Below are 12,448 nucleotides of genomic sequence, written 5' to 3'. Positions count from 1 at the left end.
ATGATAAAGGATAGTTATAAATTACTTAAAATTTATTTTTGTCTCTTGAAAAAAATTAATTATATTTTTACTACCTACATGTGTATACACACACACATACGCACATTTTACATCTTATTTTGAAAAATATTTCTATCTAATTATATCTTCTAAAAATAACTTATAATTAATTGAGGTAAACCTTATTACTAAAGATGTTGAAGAAAATTTTCAGTATTCTGGGTTATTTATACATTCTGAAATAAAATATTTTCCCCCTAGTACATGGTAATTAAAAGGAATAAATTTTTCTTTCCCTATTATAGAAACAAGGACCCACTAATATGCTCTTGCATCATCTTGTCCGAGATGTAAAACAGGTAACCTAATTATGAATGTGTGCAAATTTCTTTGTGTATTGTTTTAGCTCTGTGATTGAGGTGTTGCCAGATTTTGCTTTGTAAAATGTCGATTTGGATTTTCTAGTGAGTTACCTACCCTCTTTGCCTAGGAGTCTGAGCAATTTCATCACCAAACCATATCTTAAGTTTTTTTTACTTGTAATTTATTTTATATTTTTAAAGATTTGATCCACCACATAAGTGGCATTAACTAATAATTATTTTCTCTTATAAAATATGAATCAGGGACATATAAAACTTCCAATGTTTACCTCAACATGATACAACAGTATTTCCAAAGATAATAATACTTGCTGAAAATAAAGACATTTCCTTGTCCTGAAATGTTAATTAGAGGACTGATAAGTGATTTTCATTGTTTTTTTGTTATTGTTTTGACTCTGAGTGATGGCTTGGGGGCCCTACCTCCTTTTGTGAGTCTGAGCATTGTTCTAGGGAGCCAGGATGAGACCTACTACTCGGTACCCTTGCTCATATTTTGCTCATGGTGCTTTCACTGAACTTTGAGTTAAATCAGACTTAAAATCAAATCACCTTCTATTAGTTACTAAACCTTTAACCATCTCTTATGCTTTAATTGCTTCTCTTTTAATCACCAAGAACTTCTATTCACATCTGCAGAAAACTAGAAGAGATGTTTTTTGTCCCCGTGATTAAACTCCATCCATGGCACACTTTAAGAGTACTTGCTCATTTCTTGGAAGTGTGGTATCTTGATGAGAGAGTGTGGGCATTCTGGCTGTGTTGACTTGGTGGGAGAGCCAGAGTAAAAGGCCACAGAGCAAGACATTTAGTTGGCAAATTAGAAGTAAGCAAAAGTATCCATGCTAGTGTAAATTTGGTTTGCATGATTTATGCCAGATCAAGATGATTTTCCTTAGATTATTTCCTTGAACTTTGATTCCTTTACAGTAAACTGAAGAAAAAGGAATAGAATAGGTTAAACATGCTTTTAACTAGTAGCAACTAAGAGCATTAGTTTTGGTGTTCCTTAAAAAAGTAAATTATGCATGTATTTGCATTTATTCATATATGAATTAATGTAATAACCTTAATAGGTGAAGGGTAAGATTAAGAGGTATAAACTCCCAGTTAGACAATAAAGAAGTCATGGGGATGTAGTGGATAGCATAAGGAATATACTTGATAGTATTGTAATAACTTTGTATGGCAACAAATAGTAACTAGACTTATCATAATGTATAAAAATATTAAATCACTATGATATACACCTGAAACTAATAGGATATTATATGTCAATTATACATTAATGAAAGAATGTACTGTGAATGGTAGTTGAGAAGTAATGATTATGAAGAGGTAGTAAGGCAGGTTTTTAAGTGGTCAGTTACCTTCATTTAGACTAAGACTCATGTACTTGGAAATCTGCTACTCAGCCCTCTAATCAACCATAACATTTGTTTTGGCACAGCCTCATATTGTGATCTTATTTTGTTCTGCCACACCATGTTTCTTATTTCCTTTTGTTCTACCTCCTTCCATATTCTCATTTTGTGTATGATGTAGTCAACACAGTGCAAAGTGCTATAGCCAATTCAATAGAGAGATGGAAGTTCTAAGCCAATGTTAATTTTGAATCACTTACATTCAGTATATTGAAGGGAAGGAAGAAATTTTCCTCAGTCTATGGTTCTTCCAGCTAACCTAAGAATTAAATTTTATATGAGATAGATTAACAGGAGAAAAAAAATCACAAGAGTTTTAGTGTGTGCACATAGAGGCCCAATGATGAAATTGAGACCTCAAGAAATGACCAAGGCGGGGAATTTTTATACTTTTCAGACAAAAGACAATAAATCTGTGAAGAATTGACAAGACAAAGAAAACTTAACATTGGCGCTTCAATTATTAAGGAATTCTAAACAGAATTTCGACTGGGGTAGTAAATTAGTAAAAAGTAACGAGGATTGCTTATACAACCTTCTCTGCTCTAAATTTCCCATCTCTGGTGATAAGGATGTCTCTTTACCTCCCGGGATAGGGATGGTACCTTTCACATGGGGGAGTTATTTCCTGCCTTTGGGGAACAGAAGAGGATCTGAGTGTCCTTCTTGTATGAGCTGTCTCTCAAATAACTTTTATTTAAAATAATCAGTATATCAAAATGGCACATTTTGGCAATACCCGCCAATGATTTTACTTCTGTTGTAATAGTTATATAATTTCCAGTTAAAAACAATCTTTTATACTATATTTAAGTGTGTTTTAGTATAAAGTGTATGTATGCATGAAAGAAAGAGAAAAAAGAGTGTTGAATGAGAAGATAAAAGCACACACTTGGTATCTGTGAAATTAAAAGCATATTAAGACTAGGCTTTTTCCCCTCTGAACAAGCAGACTATATCAGTGGTTGGTCACATGAATCGATCAGTTCGTAAAGATGCTTGAAAAGTATGAGTCTGCCTCTTTGCAGATGATTGGGTTATGTTCTTAACAGATGGCAAAGGAGACACAGAACGGGAACTGAAAGTTACAACGCATTACATGGTTTTGTTTCAGCATGCCCTTCTCTCAGGCTACAGAATAACACTGATTGACATTGGATTGGTAATCGAGTACCTCATCGGGGGAGCATATCGCAGCAGCTACACTAGAAAAAGTTTCAGAGCCCTCTACAACAACCTCTACAGAAAACACAAGGTACCACAATTGATAAGTACCCTCATAAACTATGGGATATCTAGGAGTTAGACTTTTAGAAAAGTGGCTTAGGAAGTTCAGATGGGAATAGCTTCTAAAATGGACATATATATTTTTCGACATTCACCGAGTCTCTGCCACGTGTAAATTACAGCGCTGGCTTAGCATGAGTATGAAGACCAGGAGTTCAGAAACTCTCAGAGGAAACAGATTTATGAATAAATCTTACTCATTATAAAATGAATAAATAAAAAAAGAAAATAAATGAATAAAAAAATCTTCTATAAAATCTTATTCATTCTATTTATAAATAAAATCTTATTCATTATAAAGGTTTATGTATAACTAGCCATCACACAAAACAGGATACAGCGTGTGCTATATTGACATAGAAGTAATGTCTTGAGAAGGATTTGAGGGAGAGAGGACCAGTTCTTTTCTTTCCTTTTGAAAATGTAGAAGACAAAAGCCTAATGGGCTTCCATCTATAAACCCATACTAGTCCGTAACCTGGAGACGACAAACTTGGGACAGGGGTGTAGAGGTTATGTTGGAAAATGCATGCAGAAAGTACTATGTAAAAATATTTCATTTTCCATCAAGATTTTGAAAGTCTAGGAATGTAAAGTCAGAGTTGCTCCCTGGTTGATTAGCTGAGAAAACATCGCTTGTTTTCAAAGAGAGCCTTTCTTCTTGAAGGATAATGGAAGTGTTAGAAAGCAGAGTTTGGGCATTTGGGGTTGAGAGAAGAGCAGCAGCAGTGAAAGGCACAGTGCTCTGGACCTCAGGATACGTTTTTGCAGTGACAAGGGGGGACCTTTGTTGCCATCAATGTGCTAGAAGGTTGTGAAGGCTAAGACTGGAAAGGTGGTTTCGGATCACAGGAAAGTCCAGAATATCAAGCCACTTTTGACCTTTATTTATAAAGAATCAGGTGATGTGAAAGCCTAACTTGTCTTTAAGAAATAAAAGAACTAAACAAAAGAAACTCAAATCTCACAGAGAAAATGATGTTTGTAAAGATCTCAGAGGCACAGAGATGCACATGAGGTATCAGTTCCTTCACTAAAACCAAATATATCTTGCTGTGAGGTTACCTGTGACAGGTGTGAGGACAGACTGCGCCCTTGCTATAGCCCAGTGGGGAGTTTGCTAGGCAAGTACCCCTCGTGCTTTTTTTCTTCTGAAATGGTGTGAATTACTACCCATTTCTCTGTTTTCTAGGGAAGGAGTAGAGTTTATTAGTGAAATCTCATAGTAAGGTCCTAGCAGTTACAAATATATGGTTTGGAGTCAGAAGGATTTGGGATGGAGTATTAGTTTTGCTCGTTAGTAGTTACGAAGTCTTGAGTAGAAGCTTAACCTCTCTGTGTGTCACATTCCTTATCTATAAAATGGGGATAATAATATCTCATAAATTTATCAAAAGGATTAAATAAAATTATACCTGGAAAACCTACATTCCTGGTACATAGAGGGTACAACATAACTGTTAATAATAGTCAGTACGATCTCTTGTGATGAGGCTATTAATTCTGTATTACAACAATCATAATAATCATTTGAGTAGGACTTTTTAGAAGCCAGGACCCATCACTTCTTTGTGTAATTTATATCCATAAAATGCAAATGAAAATAAATGCATAAATACAAGAGCTTGGGCAGCACTGAGGTGGCTTCCAGGCACCGCATTTGCCGCTGAACCCATGGGGTCGCGCAACCCCAGGGGATCCCCAGGGAGGCCCTCAGTTGCTGGGTTCAGAAAGGGACCAGGCCTCAGATGTGCCGCAGGCCGCGCTACCATGAGGCAGTGCATGAGGCGGGGAGAGTGCTGTGAGAAGTACTCCGCTAACCTTTCTGTGTCTCTGGATCGTGTGCCTTCAGAAATTTTGCCGAAGATCTTTTCCCACTTGGATGCTGGGACCCTGCTGCATACTGGATGCATGACTAGGCGGTTTTATCCTGGCCAATGACCGTTTTAACTGGATCACAATCTCTTCAACTGCTTTTTCACCTAAAAGATCTAACTGGAAAATTGCTTAAGCAGAGAAGAACGCTGAATCTATGAACTTACTATCGGTCGAGGGTAAAGAAGCTAGGTATGGGAAGGAAGAATCTCTCAGAAAACGAAGAGCTTTTGCAAAAGCCACGCTAGCTCAGGTTCTCCAGCTGGTCAACCCTTCCAAAGGCCGTGCATTTCAAACCAAAGAGGCCCTCAGAATATCTGGTTCAGTTTGGGTAATTATGGTGAAAGAAAAAAGTGGAAAAGAATCCATCATGGAGGGCGTTGACCTCTCCATAAATGATTCTTCAGTGACAATTATGTGGTAAGGCCAGAACTGGCCATAGCTAGCCACATTGTCAACCTTAGATTTGTGTGCTAGGACACCAGTTGTTATGGACCAGTCTAAAACCCCCTCCAAAAATGGACCTCAGTGGCATTGTTGAATTGCAAAATACAACCTGAGTAACTTGGCTGGATCCACCATGATTGGCCAGGACAGACTCCTTGGGGTCTTCTGCTTACACCCAGGCCTCCTGGTGGGGCTGTGGAAGGAGGAGGAAGAATGGGCTTTTGTTACAGCAAATCTTCATTTCCATCACTTTGTGGAAAAGAGCAAGTTAGGCTCAGCCACCATCCCCTTTGAGCTACCTCCTCATACCCCCCCTTGTGGATGACAACCCAGAATATGGACTGTGTGGCCACCAACTCCGTGCTGATTTGCATAGCTGTGGAATGTTCTACCTGTGTGGCACATTTCTCCATCTCTTTACCAAGAAAGGATACATTGAAAATGGATATGTGAAGCTTGTTGTTGTAAGTTTTAAAAATAACACAGAAAACTACCTTTTACTGGAAAAGATGGCCTCTCTTGGAGAACTGGTATTTTCAAAGGCTGTATAAAGAGTTGTTCTGTATGGCCATAATAACTCTGTGGGATGAATATGGGAAACCCTTTTGGTCTTTCAGTTCCCTGGTTTGTATGAGATTTCTGGGTCCTCTGATGGTCCGAATTTCTTGGGACAGACTTACTATGTTGACTATGTGGACACGCAAGGAAAAAATGCTCATGATGTGGATTAAAGAGACAGAATACTTCGTCATCAGCCTGGTCCTTTTCCTGAGGATAGCAAAAATAAGCCACTGCTTTGGGACAACATATTAAGTATTAGCAGGAGGTGGCAAATGATTGTTGCTGTTTGTTTGTCTTGGACTAATCAGTTTTGTTCTTGGTGTTGGAATTTGAAATAAAGCGGTAGTCTGTTTGATGCCTTCTTATTTCGAAAAACAAATAAATGAAGTATCTCAAAGACCATGGTATCATCCATTTTATACCAGTCCCTTTAAGAATGCTTCTTTTATTTTCTCATTGGTGGAAGTTTCATACTGATAAGCAATAAATTATGTTGTTATTGGGCCTAATCCCTGGAATTCCAGTGGTGCTGCATAACGTCTGGAGAAGTTCCATAACTTTCTAACTTAACCTTGGAGTTGTTTGTGAATGGGAACTTTTTCTTATCAGAACTGTGAATCTTTATTGCCTATTCTGAACTTGTTCCAGGTATAGAAAATCCATTGACTTTTAATGGAATTTCCACATAGAGAAGGAATGCAGATATATAATAGGGAACAAAAGAGTATGTTCTCTAGGATGTTAGGAAATAACAGTGTGCTTAATAAGGAGGAGATCATTAGAGGCTTTTGTTGGGCGAGTAATTAAATACTAATCATGGGCTAGAGACAGAAACTTGGGATACTTGGTAGGACACAATATTATATTTTGTTTTCATTACTGTCTGGAAATGAAATGTTCATTGTTACCATGATAATCTTTTTTTCCCCTTTTTGTTCTATTTTAAAAATAACACCTGCCAGCGAGTGACCAGTTTTGCTCAAAGCCTTTCCCAGCCCCCTCTTCACCGAAGACGCCCCGCAGGAAATAGAAAAGAATTTGCAGAAAGCACACTTCATTCCCAGTTCATTAGAACTGCCCAGCCTTACAAATTCAAGGTACCACTTACTTCTTTGTAGATGTGAAAATAAAATTGTTCTTGCACACTAGACCATTTCTTCAATTTAAAGTTGGAGAAAAGAGCTACAAACAGGTCAGTTAGAAGTACCCTAAACAGATGTGTGCAGGTCAGCAGTGTAACAACAAGGGAGTAGTGTGAACAATGTCGTTAATCCACCTCTCCTCATATTACCTCAGTCCCACTTTCCTCTGGGGATGAATGCATTTGCTCAGGAATTTCTATAGAAATGATACCCATGTTGGCTGAAAGAGGTTTGCTTTCCATAGTTCCTAGGATGAAAGGATGTTTTATAAAATTATCCTTGATCACCAGCAATTAAAAAAATTTCCCTTTATTTATAGAAATAGAGGAAATGTATAATTTTCTCTCTTATCCCCTTTTATTAAAAGGATTATCGAATCCTATTACTTACCAGGTGCTTGGGTGCTTGGTTGAATTTGGGACGCTGGTGGGGGGAGAAGGTATAATGATGATGGAGAAATGACCTCCCCCAAAGTAATAACCATATTGCCATATGATGAATATTGAAATAGAAATACATACATAGTGACAAAGAAGAACGTACAGCTCATAGTTGAAATGAGCTGTAAAGGGTTAGTTTACATGGTGGAGAAGAGTATTGTGTTATTACATATTACTATTCCTAGAGGATTATAATGGGAATAAAGGAAAGGAAACTTAAAGCCAACCAGCCAATCAGTATAAAGCCAATCAGTCTGGATGCACTTTGGTAATGCTAGTGACATTTTTCTAAGGGAAAGATTATTTGTTTATAAAGTGAGGTTAGAACTTTTTTTTTTTTTAATACTTCTCATCTATGCAATATGTTATATCAACCCATTTCCTTGAGACATTGAAAATTCTCATGTAGTTATTGGGTCTATCCCAAAGGTGTAGTGTTTTAAGTTGTGCTGAATGAACACAGGGTATCTCAGCTTATGGACCCAGGATCTATCAGACACAACAAGAAATAGATCACCTAAAAGGCCAAAATTTTGGTTTCCGGTTTATAAAGTTGTATTATTATTTCCATCTCTTTTCTGAGATTTAAAAAATATTCTTAGGATACCGGATATGTTTCATTAGGTCAAATACCATGCATCTGACTCCTTAAGAACCTGTTCCTATTTTATTTTCCAACAGGAAAAGTCTGTAGTCCTTCATAAATCAAGGAGGAAGTCAAAAGAAGAACAAAATGTATCAGATGACCCTGAGTCTACTGGCTTTATTTACCCTTACAATGACCTGCTGGTTTGGGCTGTGCTAATGAAAAGACAGAAGATGGCCATGTTCTTCTGGCAGCATGGAGAGGAGGCCACGGTCAAGGCAGTGATTGCCTATAAACTCTACCGAGCCATGGCCCACGAAGCTAAGGAGAGCAACATGATGGATGATGCCTCAGAAGAGCTGAAAAATTACTCAAAGTAGGAGTTCTCTCTTCACTTCATACTAAACATCGACAGTTCTTAGAATGGTTAGACACTTTTATCTCCCTTGCCTTAGAACTTGTAAGATGCCTGGACTTGATGACAGCATTTCCTAGGCCCTCCTACAAATAGTGGTCTTTAGGTATTTCAAGGAGCTTTGTGGAGTAAAGGGAAGAGAGGTAGCCCTCCAGTCAGGAGACCTGGCTTCCGTCCTCGTACAGCTGTTTACTAATTGGGCAACTCAGCTGGCCAGATTTTGGGACTCTAGTTTCCTCACACAGAAGGTTCACTTAATAATTTTGAAAGTTCTTCCAACTCTCAAACGCTTTGATGCTATGCTATATGAAACTTATTTACTTTTAGTACCTCTCAGGCAGAAAAATAAATAAATATGTTATGTACCAAAGAACTGGAGCTTGATGTCAAAAGACAGAAAAATTGGAAAACTTTGAAAACTCAAGTATTGTAATAGAGAAGGGGAGCTAGAGTTCATAGAAGCTCATGTATAATTGTGAATTTAAAAGTCCTAGAGTAAGGGTCTATCTACTTTTTAGAGAAAAAAACCTCCCAGGAAATATCTCCATGTCTAGCTTGTTACTTAAGTCATCTATGTATTTTCTAGAAAATTAAAAAAAAAAAAAGTTGGCCCCACGATTGCCCTTAATTCCTTGTTCAGTATTGAACAGTCTGTTCTGTCAAAAAATTCTCTACTTGGTCTTGTCAGGGAGCCCCAAACCAAGCTATATGTAGCCTGTTTTGTGGTGTGGAGAGGCTTCTCCCCATGGGTAGATAGCTCAGCCACTGCTGGTATTAATCAAATTCCGTATGCTGCAGTGTAAACCCTCCTGCAAAGGGAGAACGTTCATTTCCTGAACAGCAACCACTTTGAAATGGCTTCTGTAGTCTGAGGTGTATGTTGTTGTTCATTCTTTTGTATTGCTCTTTGCTGAGGCTATAGCTAATCTTTTTAAGTGTTTCTGGGACTCTGACCTGCATTTTTTTTTTTTTTTTTTTTTTTTGCCGCTCACCGCTGTGTCATCACAGACAGTTCGGCCAGCTTGCCCTGGATGTGCTGGAGAAGGCCTTCAAGCAGAATGAAAGAATGGCCATGAAACTGTTGACCTATGAACTCAAGAACTGGAGCAACTCTACCTGTCTGAAGCTGGCTGCGTCTGGAAGATTGCGGCCCTTCGTTTCGCATACTTGCACCCAAATGCTGCTGACAGACATGTGGACCGGGCGCCTGAAAATGAGGAAGAACTCTTGGTTAAAGGTACACCGACTTACAGAGAACACACTGGTGGTTGCCAGAGGAGAGGAGGTTGGGGGTTGGACAAAATGGCTGAAGGGAGTGGGAGACACATGCTTCCAGTGATGGACACATACGTCACAGGGATGAAAGGTAGAGCGTAGGGAATAGTCAGTCAGTGGTACCGGGATAGTGTTGTGTGGAGACCAATGGTAGCTACAGTGATGGTGAGCACAGCGTAACCTATAGATGTATCAAATCACTGTTCTGTAGGCCCTTGTGTGTCAATTGTACTTGAATTTTTTTTTACAAAAGGGTATATTTGCTTGCTTTCTAGAGTTTAACAGTTATTTATTCTGAAGGTCTGTACTCTTGAGTTCATTTTTCCCTTGTTCTACAAGACTCCATTCAGGAAAACCAGTTAGTATCTTTGGTTCTCACAGATGAGCTGTGTTCTTCCCAGTGGAATCCTGACAATGACGTCATCTCCCACCGCCACAATTTCTTTTTAAGAAATAGGGCTGATTACACCAGCTCTGTCCATCAAAAGGCATTCTCTTGTGCAGGTGGTTAGAAGTTAAAAGCAGATAAAAGCATCTACAAGATTTCATTCTTACTACACTCTATGACCTCTGATAATTATAACAGAAGTAAATGAGCCATTTTAGTGAAAAATGTTTCAGCTTAAGAGCATTAATCAGTAATATACTAAATAAAATTGGCAATTTCTGGTCTGTTCATCCAGTGTGATGTTTGAGGGAATAGATGCTCCTTTTGTTAAAGCTGCCCTGAAACACCTATTTCCAAATTCTTCTATCCATTACAGTTTGGCCTCATCTCTCATCTTGAATTATCAAGAGTAATTTAGTTAACTACTAAAGACATTTAACTTTTAACATCACACCTAAGCCTAAAGCTTTAGGTTGTGGTCAAGCTTCTGAAGTACGTAAGCTTATGAAACTGAAGGAAAAGGGAGAAAGCATGAGCATTAAAAGCATTGTAAGACTATATATTTTAATTGTAGTCTTCCTACAATTCTTAAAAATAGAATGACTTAATTTTTTTTTTTCTTGGACACACTATAGAAAACACAAAGGAATAAGACATACTATACAAAATATATAGAAGAACTTGCACATTAGAAATCCACTTATGAAATTACAAAAATAAGAGAAATGTGAATCAAAAATTATTTCACATAAATTCCTCTTTAAAAAATACTGAAGAGGGAAGCCTAGGTAGCTCATTTGTTAAGCATCTGCCTTCAGCTCAGATCATGATCGCAGAGTCTTGGGATCGAGTCCGCATCAGGCTCCTTGCTCAGCAGGAAGCCTGCTTCTCCCTCCCTCACTCCCCCTGCTTGTGCTCGCTCTCTCACTGTGTCTCTCTCTGTCAAATAAATAAATAAAATCTTAGGGGGGAAAAAAAAAACAATGGAAGAAATAACAGTTATTTCCAGAAAAAGTTCTTTGATGTATTTTGATTTCAGCCTTGGAAGTGATGAAACAGAGAAGTGAATGGGTCCACCTCAAGCTCCAGAATCCCTGACAATAACTCTTCTTAAATGTGTAGAGAACAAGATGGGGTATAGATGGCTGCAAGTGTGAGCAGTAATTTTCCCCACAACTATTTTCTGTACAGCCGTGGGGAAAATTATACCATTTTGCTCCTCATATACCTTATGTCAATAAAGAGACCTAAATGAAGCAAGACTGAATGTTTTGCCCCAAAAAACAGTGAGTGGGCAAAGAAGGCTGAATTAGCTACTTAAAATCTCTGAGCTGCCGGACATTGCTCTCTATGCCTAGATTGTAATTCATTAGTGCTGGACTTAGAGGGGTTTTTAGGAACACATTTGCCAATAAGTGTTAGGATACCCCGGTTTGATTAATTCCAAGGATAAAGACTAGAGGAAGACCTTATTGGGTCTTGGAAGAGAAAACTCACTTAAGTACGTTTAGTGGGATAGGCTCCAACAGATCCCTTGGGAAGGGGATAATGATGTCAGCGAACACTGTTTCGTGAGCCCGTTGTTCTGAGATGGACTAAGGCAACAGATTGTGGAGCCTTTTCAGGGAGAGGGTTAGGAAGTAATGTGACATTATCAGTGTGCCTGGTAACTGTGGTGTTTCCAGACCTAGAAGCCTGCAGGTATCTTGGGTTCTGCATCTGAAGAGAAAGCTTATACTTGCACATAAACAAAAAACCTTGTCAGAACTGGGATGTCCCGAAAAACTTCGCAGGAGATCAGGCTTTAAAACAAAACAAAAGATCATTTCAGCAATGGAAGTTGACAAAGATAAGACTTCAGTTTATTTCCTCATGTATGGTAGACAGTTAGGGTGAATCTTGTTTTTGTTCAGAATCCCAGATTACCAAGGCCTAATTTAGCTTGAAAGAGGTAGTATGCAACAAGTTGATTTTTATAACATTTAGTCAATCTCCTGAAATGTTTACTCTGAAAGGCCACACGGGTTGAACATAAATATTCCTTTGAATAGCCTATAAATAAATTCATGAATGATAGTAATAGAATGAAAAATTACAGATCTATACCTTCCTTGGGTTTTACTGGCAAAGAAAATAAATATTTTTATTTAAGTTGCATTAGTTAAACATCTGCCTTTGGCTCAGGTCATGATCCCAGTGTCCTGGGATGGAGACCTGCGTCCAGC

General features: G+C 38.1%; 1 protein-coding gene and 1 pseudogene across 8 annotated transcripts in view; both read left to right on the top strand.

The window, feature by feature from the left end:
- Positions 1–12,448, top strand: part of TRPM6 (transient receptor potential cation channel subfamily M member 6) — a 169,778-nt gene that overhangs the window by 88,269 nt on the left and 69,061 nt on the right. For all 8 annotated transcript variants that reach the window (XR_007122282.1, XM_047700123.1, XM_047700122.1 and 5 more), the window contains 5 exons: positions 306–359; positions 2,922–3,062; positions 6,940–7,074; positions 8,241–8,521; positions 9,569–9,797. Coding sequence is in view for 7 of the 8 variants with exons in the window: in XM_047700123.1 (XP_047556079.1) it covers positions 306–359; positions 2,922–3,062; positions 6,940–7,074; positions 8,241–8,521; positions 9,569–9,797 (840 nt within the window). In the remaining variant the exon portion in view is untranslated. The remainder of the gene's footprint in view (positions 1–305; positions 360–2,921; positions 3,063–6,939; positions 7,075–8,240; positions 8,522–9,568; positions 9,798–12,448) is intronic.
- Positions 4,865–6,374, top strand: LOC125083696 (F-box only protein 15-like; annotated as a pseudogene).

This window comes from Lutra lutra, chromosome 13 (genome assembly GCF_902655055.1).
Source record: "Lutra lutra chromosome 13, mLutLut1.2, whole genome shotgun sequence".
In the NCBI taxonomy this organism is placed as follows: Eukaryota; Metazoa; Chordata; class Mammalia; order Carnivora; family Mustelidae; genus Lutra; species Lutra lutra.
This window is presented reverse-complemented; position numbering and strand designations above follow the sequence as displayed.